We start from the raw sequence: 16,306 nt of genomic DNA, 5'->3' as shown, positions 1-16,306 counted from the left end.
TAAGAAAGTCTAAGGAGTTTTCATATCATACTAATGAAGATTTACTGGGCTTTACTTTGTTATTGGGTATTTAAAGATTTAGTGCATTGGAATGGGGTAACATTACCTGATTAGTTTTGTGGTAGTTACCTTTGCATAACATTATCTATTATTCAGCTGTGCTGAAAGCTATAAAATGTTAACTTACGTACTGATTGCCAGAGAGGACTTTTTAGTGTTTTCTGCAAAATCTACCCAGATACTGAGACTCCAGAAAATCATTCTGCACCAGCCAGCAGTACTTCTCAGACAGGCTGCTAAAATTTCCTGATGTTGTATTTGTGCACAGCCATCTATGTTCTCAAAAGTCAATATTAGGCAAATATGGTATAACCTGTAGGTCGTCTTAGAGCTGCCTACATTATAGTGAAGAATAATACAAAACTAAAGCAAAAAGTATTATTTTCAAGATTATAATTATTTTAACACACAAATTATGTCATCACAAAAAGCATTTGAATTTTTACATTGTTAACTAGAGATTTTGCACTTGCGGGTACTTACCTGTAGTTCCAATAGCACCAAGTTGGGTGTAATTTTGTCAGTTCATGTCAGCAGGGGCGCAGAGGTGTTAAGACTTACCTTAATAGGTGACTGAAAAAGCTCTGTATGATTTTATTATGTGGCTTGTGTCATACAGATCTTCACTGTTTAATTTGAATGAGAGACTCTGCTTGATAAATTGGGGAAAAAAGAAAAACTCACAAAGCTGTTTAAATGCTTGAGTAATCATGCAGTTAACAGTGGGGTTAATATTGCCACGTGTATCATTCCAAGCTGAAAGAAAAAAAAAGTTATAAATAAAACTATAAGAGTAAAATGCTTTTGTTTATATCATAGAGCTGAAGCAGCATTGTCTTAAGCTGATTCCAGTCTTTGCTGATCATAGAATAACCAGCTTGGAAGAGACCCACCAGATCGAGTCCAACCATTCCTATCAAACACTAAACCATGCCCCTCAGCGCATCGTCCACCCGTGCCTTAAACACCTCCAGGGAAGGTGACTCAATCACCTCCCTGGGCAGCCTCTGCCAGTGCCCAATGACCCTTTCTGTGAAAATTTTTTTCCTAATGTTCAGCCTGAACCTCCCCTGGCAGAGCTTGAGGCCATTCCCTCTCATCCTGTCCCCTGTCACTTGGGAGAAGAGGCCAGCTTCCTCCTCTCTACAACCTCCTTTCAGGTAGTTGTAGAGAGCAATGAGGTCTCCCTTCAGCCTCCTCTTCTCCAGGCTAAACACCCCCAGCTCTCTCAGCCGCTCCTCATAAGGCCTGTTCTCCAGCCCCTTCACGATGATGAAACAGTAACATTTAAAACGCAACCAAACAAAACCCCATTTAAACCAGTTTTGTGAGACTTTGCTAGTTACTAAAATGTGGTTTATGATTGAAGTGTAAATTCCACAGATACCATTCTGAGTATTACTGAATTTGAGACTCTCTGCAATCATGTGATGCAGGAGAATTATCCTCTGCTGTTAAATGTAAATCATAGAATTAGCCTCAAATGGTCATAGTGTTTGAAGATCTTTAGCCTTTCAGAGATAAACCCAGGTAATAAAAGGAAGGGAGAGTTTTAAGGCAGGAATGAAGAAATGGGTTTAATTTAGCTTATATATTGTCTACACCTTTTTCGGATAATAAAATGGGGGGAGTGATGGATAGAAATGCAAAATGAGAACTTAAAAACTCCAGCTCTCTGGGATGATATAAATTATTTTCAAGCCTTTGCAAATCCCAGCCTATTCTCCACGTGTACTTAAAAGAAACAGGTTTTACAATATTTTTTTGTTTGGTGGATTGATCTTTGGAAATGGTTTGTTTGATTGTTTTTGTTTGGGGTTTTGGAGTGGCTTGGTTTTTTTAAACAAACATTTAAGGAAGCCTGAAGGTAGGCACAATCTGTATTTTAGTTTTTAGTTGCCTGTCAGACTGAGCTTACCAGAACCTTTAATAGTTTAGGGACATTCCATAAGAAAAGAAAAAAGGCAACTATTTTCAAGAAGTGTTAAATGAGAACTGCTAGGAAAGAAAGAAAAATATTCTTCTGTTCATTTTTTGTGGTAGGTTCCCCAGAACGAATTAAATCCTCCTTAGTAATTATTTGTCTGTTCTAGGAACAATATAGTAACACGCCTATGATTCTTTTATTTCTGTAGAGAATGTTATATTGTTTTAATGGGTTATTGCTTGTATATCACAGGACCATAACTTGTAATGAAAAATGAGAATCATTTTATCTGCTTCTCTTCTATGAAAAAAAAAAAAAAGCTGAAATGTTTATCCAAAAACACTTACACTTTAAAGTAAAATTCGTTAGGAAAAATAATTCCTGTGCTTCTTTCCTTAGAAGGAAGCTTAGAAACTTCCTTTACTTATACATGATTGAGTCGTGCCCCAAAGCTTATGGTTTGTATTTACTCCAAAGCCCTTGTTTGATAAATATTCAGAACTGCATTGCGTTTATAATATTGTAAAACTTTTGCAAATATAATCTTCAGAAATGTCTCGTCTTGTTTTGAATCCTGGTAAGCACTTTGCTTCTGATGTTTTGTGAAAGTGGTTTTCAAAAGCTAATTTTGCGTGGTGGAGGCAAAAAGCACTTCCTTTTTGGGGTTTTGAATTTATCATGTTTGCTTCACTGGTAATTGCATCACTGGATTTTTGAAGCTGAATGACTGAGTAGTTACTATTTTGTCTTCATACAGCATTTGTGGTTTATGTGCTTTCATCATCTCTCCTCTTATCTTTTTTATATAAATAGATCTTTTCAACTTCATCTTTCAATTTGTGAGGATCTGTGCTGTGCCCTTGATGATGCATATGGCTATTTGTGCTGTTCCCTTTTGAGACAGGATAATCAAATCCAAAAACATTCTTTGAGGGAATGCTCCCTTCCAACCCATCTTGCTCATCTCAATATCTTAATGCTGTTTTTCACTTTATTTTGATTTCATTGTTACTAACCACAGATTTTCACCTGCTTTCTACAATGGTGTCTGGATTTTTGAAGCTAGTAGTAGTTTTGCAAAAACAAGTTCATTGGGAACATGATTTTAGCATTAGGACTTTCTGCAAATGATTTCTTGAATGTGATGCATACCACTTGTTCATAGTACTCCTTACAGAATTCAGTATTTTGCATTTTCAGTATTGAATATATTTTCTTTAGACTTCTAAGCTGTCCCTATATCCTCATATTTCAAGTGATGAAAAAGGGACTTCTTTTATTACTATGGTCGTTCCAGTGCATGGCACAAAACAGAGATTGTGTAAGTAGAAATTATCAACATGAATAACACAGGAAATTCTTTATACCATAAAGAAGTCATAGCTTACTATAATCATGCACGTAAGGTGGTCTTAAAAATATAAGCATGAGTTGATAAATCAAAAGGCAGAATATTAATCTGAGCCTTGGGTGCCCAGCCACTGTTTGATTTTCTTGGAACAAAAAAAAAAAAAGGAGCATGTAACTTTACTTCAAGTCTAATGACAACAGTATTTAATTCGGAGTAATCTCAGAAATTTATCCAGTCATGTAGTGTTTGCACATCTTGTGGTTGCCCTTATGTAGTTGCTTGTAAAGAAAAGCACAGATATTTCAGTCCAGCCACAGATCCTCCCAACCCATCCTGCATGTCAGTGTTAACAGCTTGTGCAGTGACTGTTCTTTCCATCAGGCTGGGAAAAGCTCAAGTCCTCTAACCAGCAAAGTGCCCGTGAATTGTAGCTATGCAAGTCAGTAACTTCTTCTGAGTAAAAGAAGTTGTTCTATAAGTAGGAACCTGCAATGAAGGGTTGTGGCATTTTAGTAGTGCTGCAGGATCCTGAGGAATCTCATAACTTACTCTCAGAATTTTTTATCTCTTTAAAATTGTATTGTGTTAGCACTAATGTTCATTAATCTTGATGGTAATGACCAGTGTGGTATATAGTGCTTACAGCAGATCTGGATCCAGCATTGAATTTTTCTGCCATGGTGTTTGGAAGAAAGGGTAGCAGGTAGATTTCAGGTTTGGGTGTTTTTTTGGTGTGTGTTTGTTTATTTGTTGGTTTTAATGAGGAAATGCTTCCAACCATAGTAGGAAGTCCTTAGTGAAAGCCAGTCTACTAAAAGCAAGAAGGAATGTGAAAAGCAAAGTACCTGAGAAAGCCTCATAAATAAGCCATTTAGTTAATGTTTGAAGTGGAGGAGGAAGAATGGAACAGCTTGTTTACCTTCACATTCTAGTTTGCTGCAAACAGGGCAAGATTCTGTCAGGACCACCAAGGAAGGTATTGAAGTAATCAAAGCAGGAGATGTTGGATATTGAGCCATGCTCCTAGGTGGGAAATTTGGTTGTACATTCACAGAAAACACTATCCAAGAGACAGTTTGAAGAGCTGAACAGCAAGATTTGGACAAAGCTTGCATTTGATTCTGTAAGAAGGGTTGAAGTTGACGCTGAGCACAGGATCTGTCATGGTGATGAGTGCAATTACCTGGAAATGACTAAAAGAGGGGGTTTGGAGTGGGGGAAGAACATGGTAAATAGGTCTATTTTAACAATATTAAGTTCGCTTTGAGTTTACTGCTCTGTTGACAAGCTACTCCAAATTCCGTGGCTGCACTGAAAAGGTGAATCAGTAACTGATTTGTCCTCTGTAGAACCAATGCTAATTGCCTTTATAGCACAGCTTTTTGACACAATTACTGGTTGAGGTATGGTTTTGAAGTTACTTATTGAAATAAGTTCTGGTGTAAGTATTATGGCATTATTAAAACAAATAGAGGATTTCTTCAAGATTGTTCTTGCATGTATTAGTATGAACAGTAAAATTCCAGATTTTAAAAAATACTATGTTTCTTCAATCTTCTTTTTTTTTTGCTTTTGGGAGAAGCCCTTCATGATAACAGTAATAAAGGTTGTTGCTAAGGAATACTGTTGATGGAGTTCAGATATAGGAAAAATAATTCTTTTTTCAGCCATAATTCAGAGTTGTTCTGACTCAACAATGGAAGTGACAAATAGTAAGAAATCACAAGACACATAATAGCTAAATACTACGACTTAGATATTTACATTTGAAAAAAAGATATAAAATGTGCAAAAAGGCTGTTTTTGGAGGTCTGGTGTCTATATCATATAACACCGTTATCTCATTGTTTTGATTTTACTGTATTTTAAAATGAAAATAAATTTAGAAAATGTTATATATTTCAAAATTTCCATGTTATATATGCTTTAGATGACTATAAAACTAGATGCATGCTTTAATACATTGCTTACTTTGCAGATAAGATGTGTCTCTTTATGACATTCTAGTGACTGTATTTTGACTTCAGTGATATGCATGTGTTTTTGAGATTAAACAAATGCAAGCTTTGTTGGCAACGATAAGAGCATGATTTGGCATTTCTTGAAAACACATTAAAGTCAATATGGTAGGATTTAAGCTTTCCCTTCCCGTTGCTGTGGCTATCAGTGGAGTTAACTTGTAGTCATCTGGTTAGAACAGTTTGGTTGGTTACTTTAATCTGAGAAGTTTCTGCTCCTGCGACTACTTATTTTAAGCTGGACCAACAGCACCAGAGATGGGCTTAGGCAGAGATCAGGAAGCAGAGCCTCAGCAGTAGATTCCCCATGGGACAGAGGGCTCTGAATGTGGCATATTGATGTGCCCTCCTCTCACTGTCTAGTTTTTCTCTGATCTCTGTGGAGTACTATGGTCCTGCATAGGAGGAGCAGTAAAGTTTTGGAGCTCAGCCAGGTCCAAACATTGTTCTGAAAACTATTTAATAGGACAACATAAATATTAAGGACCAAAATATCTTCACTGCAAATAAACAAAATTGTCTAGCCTGCCAAATATTATGAGCTTTTCTTAGGAGGAAGCCCTGAGATTTTCATTTAATTAGATGTCTCATTTTCAGCTGCTAAAAAACTTGCAAGGAAAATGAAGACTGAAAATCGGTGGGCATTTCCTCTTATTGCTGATGATTTTTATGCTACAGCATTGCTACTTTGTATCGGTGGGGGAAAGTTCAACTCTTCCATCTACTTACATTCCTCAGGTTGAATGAAGTGGAAAAAAGCATCACATATCATTAGTAAGCTCCCAACGCATTCATATATTGTGATCTTTGTATCCCTTTTTATACTTTCAAGGACATGTATGAACAAAACACCCTAATTCCAGTTCTAGTGCAATCTATTTGATTTTAGTTGCTGTATTAACCAGGAGCAAAATTATGCCTATATAGTTTATTTCAATACTGTTCACTCTAATGCAAAGCTGATGGGAAAATCACCGGTGTGTAATAGTGAGACTTTTCTGTTTAAGAAATAATTTCTAGACTTTTTTTTAAGCTAGATGTGAGGACTATTGTGGTAGACATAGCACTATGTTCCTGTGCTGCAGTCTTATAGGTTTTTTCCCTCCCCCTTTCTGCCTCCTCTCCCCCTGTTTTTAATTTTTCTTCTTTCTTTTTTTGAGTCTTCCAAGAATTGCAGTGAAACAGCCTGCATGATAGTTTGAAGAAAATGAGGCAAACTAGTTGGTCGTGTTACACAAATTTTCTCCTGAACAAATCCAAGTGTTGGAAGACTCGAGGTCTTTCATTTTTAGTTTCTCTGAAAGCGAGTCCACCGAAGTGGCTCTAGAACAGATGTAGGATGAACTTACTTTGCAAAAGGGGAAAAAAAACCAGAAAGCCCAGTGTATTGTAACTGTGCTTGTTTGTGTAGGAAATGAAGGTGATCTCTATCTCATTCGGGTCAGCTCTCAAGAGTGTACAGGAAAACTGATAATTTGCTAGAGGATTTCCTTTCGGACTTCAGTGACATATTTGGTTACTGTAACACTGCTGTTTTGACACAATGAACACAGCTGTAAGGCTGAAGATTAAGTTTTAGAGGACTGGTTGGGTATTTTTGGTTTGTGTGTTTATAAAGAAATGTGGTGAGGTTTGTTGTCGGTTAAACGGACTTTTGTAGAAATGCTGCTGGAACTATTTTTATGATGTGTATGGAAGTATGCAAAGAGTAGAGTGCCCGGCTTATAGGTAGGGCTTTGAACTAGATGTGCAGGGGGATTACATCAGGCTAGACTGTAATAAGCAGTGGGAGGTCAGGGGTCAGGGAGGATATTTCCCTAAGAGAATTTATGGGTAATAAAGGGTCCACTGGGAAGGTGATACAACCAGCAGCCCAGCTGAAGTGCCTTTACACAAGTGCATGAAGCTTGGGTAACAAGCAGGAGGAGCTGGAAGCTACCATGCTACTAGAAAGCTACGATCTAGTTGCCATCATGGAAACGTGGTGGGATGAATCCCATGACTGGAGTGTGGCTATCGATGGCTACAGGCTCAGAAAGGACAGACCAGGTAAGAGGGGTGGAGGCTTTGCCCTCTCTCTCAGGAAAGGGATAGAATGTGAAGAGCTGTCGTTGAAGAGTAGTCACGAACAGGTTGAGAACTTGTGAGTCAGAATTGAAGACAGAAGAGTCAATGGGAACCTTATGGTTGGTGTATACTACAGGCTATCAAGGAGAACCAACTGATGAAGTCTTCTTCCTCCAGCTACGGGAGGTTTATGCTCACAAGCTCTCTTCCTACTTGGGGACTTCAACCACCCTGACATATGCTGGAGAAGTAGCATGACAAGCTGTAGGTAATCCAGGAGACTCCTGGAGTGCATTGAAGATAATTTCTTAGTCCAGCTGATAGAGACCCCCACCTGAGGAGATGCAGAGCTGGACCTTATGGTCACCAATACAAGCAAACTCATCAGTGACATTAGGATCGGAGGCAGCCTGGGCTGCAGTGATGTTTAATATCTTCATCAATGATATTGACAGCGAGATTGAGTGCACCCTCAGCAAGTTTGCAGGTGACACCAAGCTGAGTGGTGTAGTTGCCACACCAGAAAGACGGATGTCATCCAGAGGGACCTGGACAGGCTGGAGAAGTGTGCCCGTGAGAACCTCATGAGCTTCAACAAGGCCAAGTGCAAGGTCCTACACCTGGGTCTGGGCAATCCCCATTTTCAGTACACGATAGGGGATGATGTGATTGAGAGCTGCCTTGCAGAGAAGGACTTGGGGGTGCTGGTCAATGAGAAGCTCGACATGAGCTGGCAGTGTGTGCTCGCAGCCCAGAAGGCCAAACATGTCCTGGGCTGCATCAAAAGAAGCATGGCCAGCAGGTTGAGGGAGGTCATTCTGCCCCTCTATTCCTCTCTTGTGAGACCTCATCTGGAATACTGTGTCCAGTTCTGGAATCCTCAACATAAGAAGGATATGGAGCTGTTGGAACAGGTCCAGAGGAGGGCTACAAGGATGATCAGAGGGCTGGAGCACCTCTGCTATGAGGACAGGCTGAGAGAGTTCAGCTTGTTCAGCCTGGAAAAGAGAAGGCTCCGAGGAGACCTTATAGTGACCTTCCAGTACTTGAAAGGGGGCTACAAGAACACGGAGACGAAGTATTCATAAAGGCTTGTGATGATAGGACGAGGGAGAACAGGGCAGATGTAGGCTTGATATAAGGACGAATTTCTTCACCCTCAGAGTGCTGAGGCACTGGCACAGGTTGCCCAGGGAAGCTGTGGCTGCCCCATCCCTGGAGGTGTTCGTGGGCAGGTTGTATGGGGCCTTGGACAGCTTCATCTAGTGGGACTTGTCCCTGCCCATGGCAGGGGGGTTGGAACTAGATGATCTTTAAGGTCCCTTCCAACCCAAACAACTCTGTGATTCTAAAACAGCTATGCTGCACACATTGGAAAAGGAGTAAACATTGTATTCTTTATAGTAGTGTTTAATGTTTCTTCACAAGAAGTTATTTGCTGTGAATACAGCCCTGTGGAGCCTGGAATCCTTCTTACCTTCAGGGGAGAACTAATACTTCAGTTTACAGGCTATTGAATTTGTACCAGATGAGTTTGAACGCAAATCACTGTGTTAGTCACTGGTTTGACATTCTTTATTGCATAGCTAAAAAACAGAGATTTAATCAGCAGATTTTACAAGTGTCACTAAACCAGCTTTTATTTCAGTTAAGAAGTGCTTTTGATGTTTTTAAACAAACTGGTTTTGGATTAATTGGGTTAATTTGAATGAACGTTAATGGATTAATGATTTAATCAGTGCCTTCTCATTTTGCCTTTTGATACAGGAATCAGGAACTTAGAGACTTGGGAGAACTTGCTCCTCACTGGGACAATATGCGCAAAAGTGTTATTGCTCACTGTGATCAGATGTTGAGCATGTACCAGGATACTCTTGCTGAGCTTGGGAAGCATACAGGTATGAATCCATGATTTGAAGAAAGTAGCTTCTCCACTTCTGCAGCAGTTAATTATTAACTACAATGAGTGTTATTAAATACTGATGTATTCAGCAGAAATAAAACATCTAAAATCATAATATTTCTAACTGTTGTATTTCTGAGATACAGGCACCTTATTTCCTCATGTAAATTGTTTTCATGCATTCGAGCAGTTTTTCCACAGTTAACATGGTACAGGATTACACAGCAACAAATAAACAAAAAAAAATAGAAGGGTGTGTGTTTTTTAATTACACTTTCCCTTGAATATACTGCTCTGCTAGTATTGAATCCCATCTGCTAACTGAAACCAGCCTTAGAGGTAGTTTTGTCAGTTCTTCTTGAAAAGAAACTTAAGTTTCATTTGACAGCCTTCAGGATGACAGATGACAGTACCATCTAGCTATGCTTAGCATATGCTTAGCGTAGCGGTTGCGACTGCCCATATTGTGCCTCAAAAGCACAGAATTAATATGGGATGGGCGGTCTACCTTCAGTCCAGAAACAGCAGTATGCACTGCTGGTTTTTTTCCTGTGGAGACAGCAGTCTTGTCTTCCAATGTGCACTGGGTGCTCATTCAGTTAATATCTGCTAGAGTCCAGTAGTCACAGACTATAATATATCGTACTGTCTGCGTGCCAGTGGAATAAGAAAGCATAGGTGACAAACGTGCAGAAAACGCAGCTGGTCTTTTCCTCCTCTGGTAATTCTCATAAAAAGAACAAAAAAACCGAACAAATGATATCTTCTTTTGAATTCCATTTCTTTTGATTGTTCACACATTATTCAAATTCTCACAGTCACCGTATCAAATATGTGTTTTCTATGACTGTGTTGCCATTATTGCTTGTATGTGTTATTTCACTCTATTTTCTTACCATTAGATGTTCCTAATGTGGCCTTACTCCCACAATGCTGGCAAAGCAATGCATGTCAGAGCTGAGCACTGGGCAATGTGTTAACAGGCATAAGTTTGAAACCTAGAATATTTCTGAAAAAGGGATACATTACACTTATGAATGTTTTTATTATAAAACAGAGTTATAAACAATGATAGTCTTTTGAAATATCTAATATCTTTAGAGACCATTTGTAGTGTTTTCTTAATTATTTTTAGCTTTCTATGTAGACCAAACAAAACTTTTTGTGTGTACTGAGTAATGGGACAATCAGATTTTAGTTCAATATACAACTAAAATGCATAGCAGAAATACATCTTCTCACGGAGTTATAATAGTTATATATATATATATAGTTATAATGAATCTGTTGCATTTAGTAGGTGAGACAAATCTTTTGCTTCCAAAATAGGCATTAAAAAATACTTTTATTGTTTCTTCAGTATCTTCTAATACAGGATGCAGCATGGTATTTCTCATTCCAGGATGCTCTGGGATAGCTTTATTGGTCACAGGAAAAAAGAAATCCTGTTTCAGTAGTGTGTAACTGAAACTAAGTGTTTTGGGAGCAGTGAATCAGCTGCTTAAATGCGTGGAGGAAAAAAGCTCATCTGTTACCCTAAATATTGTATGACTTGCATTTTGGTTGCAAAAGTGTAATTTCTTCTGTTTATGATTGTTTACCATCATCAGAATATTCCAGTTCCAATTTTGGCAGACTCCTGTCTGATCCAGTATGATCAGATTTGTCTCTGTGTTTTAACTAGTTTATATAGAATTTCAAATGCTTTCCTAATTACATTTTGAAAGTACTCCATTAAGTAGGAAGTAAATAGAGATTATGAAGGAAACAATGTAATAATTACCACTTGCAGGAAAATATTGAAATGACCTGTTAAGGTTAAAAAAATAGACAGTGTCACCTATTAAGCATAAATCCTGGAAGGCCCACGTTGTGCCAAGTGGATTTGAAAAGAGTTGGTGGTGTTAAATGACCTGTCTTAACTGGGGTTTGAGAGAACTGCAGTGGACCAGGGAATCCGAGGTCATTGAGGAGAACAAAACCAGCTCATATGAAAAAGATGTAGGTGCATTTCTCCAAAAGCAAAACAAAACGGAAAATGAAAGCAACCTAATAATTGTTATGAAGATAAGAAATAATGAGGAGGTGTTAATCTAGAGCCCGACACTCAGGTAAAACAAAACCTGCAACATATTCTTATGTACTTTTGCTGTCCATTACTTGACTTCAGCCGTATTTTTTTTTTCTTCCTAGATAATTTGTGAAAAGTAATTGCAGTTCTGTGGGAAACAGATTACTCTTCCTGTGTACAGTTTTCAGTAGCTTGTGTCTAATGGTTTGTTTTGGTTTTTTTTAAAGGAATGGGATGGATGTGGATAAAATTTATTGCATGTTTTAAGATGTCCTGGATCTTCTTCCTTTCCCATTTGGGAGGTTCTTCTCTATAAACAGTACACATTACAACTTTAAAACATAAGATTATGGTGTATGATATGAAAGCAAGACAGACAAAGGTTTAAATTCATACTGCAGTGGCACAAAAAGTGATGTTGAGATAACGTTGTAGAGACTGGAAATTTAAGCATTCGTAGGTAGAAAATGCTACGATTAGAGAGGTGAGTACAAATAGGATTCAGATTTTATCAAGTCAACGTATTTCTACACACCCTTTACTACCCTCTTGTCAGAGATTCATGGCAAAAAATATTTCACTTTACAGTTCAGCCTGTGTAGACTTCATACTTTATTTTAGTCAGCACATAGCCCAAGTTTGTTTTGAGGTGATTCTCTCCATTCTGAAATGGCCTGATAATTGCAGTGCTCTGGAGTACCAGAACGTCTGCGCTGGAGATCCAGATCTGCTTGGCAATAGGCACCCATCCTAGTAGGGGCAGCTTGTGATCAGCACTATTTCTCCTGAAGAACTCAACAGGGTTGGTTTTCTAAACTAGGTCCAGCTTTTTTTATGTGACCACAGATGCAAAATTCCTGAGTCACATTTTTATTCTGAGAAATTTTACTTTAAAGCAAGGCTGCATTGCTCTAGGAAAGCCATGGAGTACTTTTGCCTCTGCTTTCATGTCACTACTGTGTTGGCAGCCAGAGATATGCGGAAAAACCAATTTGTTGACACTCTTTTCTCTCCTTCATACATCAAAAGCAGGGTTAATGTTAATGTGTTTAGAATTTTTGATCTGTTACTCCCTGAACAAATGATTTCCTTTAACAAGTTTTTAATATGTATCTTACTAGAGACAGTTCTGAAGAACCAACTCCATGTAAGTGACCTACCTGCACATATCTCCAATCTCCTTTTGTATCAGCGTTAGGGAGTGCTCTTCATTAACAAGCAGTGTACAGAAGTGGAGAGGGCATCTGCAAATAATTTTTTTCCAAACTATTCCCACAATCCTGTGCAATCACATGCTGGGTTTCCTGAGAGGTACCTGCTTCACGCTCCACTGAGCTATTTGTGGAATTTAATGGAGAAGGCTGTTGTCAGTAGACCACTTAATTTCTTTTTAAAATTGAGAGATGGCAGTGAAAGTATCAGGAGACTGCATTAGTGTTAGACAGCATTTTTTGCTTAGTGGCATATTGACTGAAAATTGAAGTTTGAGGAAGTTAGAACTATTTGAAATTTGAGTTGTTTTGGCAGATGTTTTTATCCTCTGAAGCGGAGGAAAATTTTAGAAAATGCTGAGTATTTTTGTTACAAGAAAACATAATAAAAGAAACCCGAAAGGGTTAGGCAACATGAAAACAAATAATTTCAGGTTAATCTAAAACATGGATTTGGTGACTTGGGGAGGAAGTAGAACCTTAAAACTTTTTGTTTATTTGTTTTAGCTTGACCTGAAATTAATTTTTTCCCCTCAATTTTTCTTTTTTCCATTTCAGTCATCAAACTGAAAATTCTATTATCCATCCAACCCTAGAAGTAGAAGAGAAGACAATTGAGGTTAAGGCAATTGAATACTGCTCTGGAGAACTGGACACTGTCCCTGCCTCTGTCACAAAGTTCCTATGTGATACGAGGCAAGTCAGACTTCAGAAGTGGTTAGCGTGTGGTATTCTTACTTACGGGTGTAATTCAACTTAGTGGGAGCTGTGCTTCCAAAATGGAGTGTGATGTTGCATTCTAATGTCTGCTCTGCAGCATGAGATCCTCCTTTTCTCATACTGATGCTTTGTTTCCTAAGTGCTTCAACCTTAAGTTATTCTCTGCCATTAGAATGGATAAAATTACAACCCTTTTACTCGGCCAGTTAAAATTATTCTATAAATATTTGTAAAGCCCTTAGAAACTGTAGTAATGCATGCTGTAGACAGGTTTGAGGAAATTAATAATCCTGAATTTGTAGGAGGCTTAAGGAATATATTTGAATCCTGATACCACAGTAAATGTTGGACACAATATATTGCTTCTTAAGTGAGCAGCAAAGACCATAAATTCAATAAGCTGGAAAAATCTAGTATGTAATATATATTTGGAGTCTCTTTCACAGTTCCTCTTCAGGTGGATATCACATGAAGTTTACATCTATAGTCTGGTATTTCCTAACTTTGAAGAGTTTAATCTTGCAACAATAGTAACAATTATTTTAATATTAGGGATTTAGTTTTCTTGGTACAACTTAACAAGTTATTAAAAATCAAACAAGCAAACTATTGAAAATTAGTTTTATCGTATGGGTGATACTGGGAAATGAAGATGGGGATATTAATTCCAAACATGGATCTCTCATACTTGAGTAAACAGAATAATGGACAGCAAAGGTTGGTTATTATTCCATGTTTCTGGCTCTGGATTGGGAAGGAATTCTTGCTTCACGGGTCTTCTCTGAAAAGAGGAATAACAAGACTTACCAGCTGAGGATAGAATTGTACTCCAGAGAGAGCAGGCTCTTCTCCTCTTCTCCCTCCTACTCTTCTTTTTCCTGTCTCTTTTATTCTCTTCTTAGTAAGTCACTGTTTCATTGTCTCAGATCCAGTTACCATTCTTAAAGCTTTGATCTTGGTCTCAGCTGAATTCTTATAAATAATCTGCCCTCTTTCTGTTTTCTTTCCTAATTATTTACAATCCCCTTACCTGCACTGTTCCCATTACTTTCCTGATACAGTTTGAGTTCCCTTCACTCTCCATATGCAGATTTCTCACTGCTCTTCGTCATTATCAGTGACTCCAGGTTTCAGCCTGCATCCCCTTGTTGCCTGTCAAATCTAAATTTGTGACTCCTGTCAATTGCTTTTCTTGCTACCTTTGCTCTTAATGTTTGTTGAATTATTATTTTAAGTTAGTAAGCTTAGGTAGCAGACCTAAGCTTTGGGAGGGTCAATCATAGAATGGTTTGGGTTGGAATTGACCTTAAAGATCATCCAGTTCCAACCCCCCTGCCTCAGGCATGGACACCTCCCACTGGATCAGGTTGCTCAAAGCCTCATCCAGCCTGGCCTTGAACACCTCCAGGGATGGAGCAGCCACAATTTCTCTGGGCAACCTGTTCTAGTGCCTGACCACTCTCACAGGAAAAAATTTCTTTATAATGCGTAGTCGTGTTGACATCTAGGGCAGTTTCAACGGATAATATCTAGCAAATTTTGACTGAGCAAGTAAAAAATTATTTCCAAGATTTCTTTTATCTTTTTCTTTTTTTCCCAGAAAAGTTTAACCTTTCCAAGATATTTTATTTTAGTCCTATCTGAATCAGAGAAATTTAAGTCTGAATGATTAATAGTTGGCAAAATGATAGAGTGCCAGGAAAGTTATCTAAGTAGACTTTGGGCTGCCTGGGTGAGAAGATAGGACCACCTCTCTTTCCTAATCTGCATCCTTGTATTTTAAATACACGCTGTATCAAATTTCTCCAGTTAAATTACATTATCATACTGTCAGACTTTAATTATGTTCCTTTATACCACCACAGAGTTACTCATAATCTCATACTTTTGAAATACCCAACCAAATTATCTTTTTCCCCAGTGTATTTCACTGCTTGTGGTTCTGGCTTTTTAGAAAGAGAACTAACTTATAGCTTTTCTTAAACTAGTCCGTGTTTCTTTATTTGAGCTTTCTAGGATGGATGCATAGTCTAGCCAATGTAATATTTCTATTCTAAGGAAAAAATGTTACTTGGTGAAAATATAGTACTGTAATAGCCCTGTACCCCTGTGTTTTTAGCGCATAATAAACATGATGCACATTAACTGTGGCATTGTTTCCAGGAGACTGCAGATGGATTTCAGACAGGAAAAAAAAGTGTCTATCACCTAGAATAAAAAATGAGATTGTTCTGTGAATTAAAATCTGTTTTGTTGCTTGCAATATGGATACATGCTGAGACTCAGTTAGTGAACCATTCTACTCCTAATATGCAATTACACATTAAAAGTAAATTAAAGAAGACTGCTAACATACAAGTGTTGTCCTCACATTAAAAGAAGACAAAACATCTGCTGAGTGCTTAAGATAATGATTCTTTAAACTTTTGCTTTTCAGGTTCTTCCTTCAAGTCAAGCTGCAGCAAAGGAGAAAAAACATTAGAATTCATCCCGATAAATCTTCATCTGCAAAGAATGCACGTACATAGTCCTCGATTGAAAGGTAAAGTCTATTCTGCAGAGAAGTTTCCTTGGTGTGACTAAATATGCTTTGAAATACATTTAACTTGCAGCTGAGAGGTATGATTTCCATTTTAGCCATTTTTAGGATGTAAATATCTTAATTTTTATATACAGTTTCAAGGATGAACTTTAGGTGGACATGCCTTCAGATGAAACCTTAAAACTATAACAGAACTGAAAGATACGGTGTTTAGAGTGTTGAATCTTGGTCATTCTGAATTTTTCAATATCAACATCTTAAGTGGATTTCTGAGATTCATTTCATATTGCGTGTGTTTTGCCAAGCAGTGAAGTCTGTGCAGCATAAGCTTATTTGTAAGATCCATTCAGTATAAACTGATACAGAAGTTTTCTTGTATGACTAGACTACTGCTTTCTTTTTTTATTTGTTTGATAGTTGGTCTGGGGGCGGGGAG

At 37.9% G+C, this 16,306-nt stretch overlaps 1 protein-coding gene across 7 annotated transcripts in view; it reads left to right on the top strand.

Annotated features, from left to right (window-relative positions):
• INPP4B (inositol polyphosphate-4-phosphatase type II B) overlaps positions 1–16,306 on the top strand; it is a 323,774-nt gene that overhangs the window by 214,847 nt on the left and 92,621 nt on the right. For all 7 annotated transcript variants that reach the window (XM_069855285.1, XM_069855288.1, XM_069855287.1 and 4 more), the window contains 2 exons: positions 9,191–9,321; positions 15,766–15,870. In XM_069855285.1, coding sequence (XP_069711386.1) covers positions 9,191–9,321; positions 15,766–15,870 — 236 coding nt within the window. The remainder of the gene's footprint in view (positions 1–9,190; positions 9,322–15,765; positions 15,871–16,306) is intronic.

The sequence above is a fragment of the Phaenicophaeus curvirostris genome, chromosome 4, assembly GCF_032191515.1.
Source record: "Phaenicophaeus curvirostris isolate KB17595 chromosome 4, BPBGC_Pcur_1.0, whole genome shotgun sequence".
Taxonomy (NCBI): Eukaryota; Metazoa; Chordata; class Aves; order Cuculiformes; family Cuculidae; genus Phaenicophaeus; species Phaenicophaeus curvirostris.
Note: the sequence above shows the minus strand (reverse complement) of the source record. Positions and strands in the feature narration are given on the sequence as shown.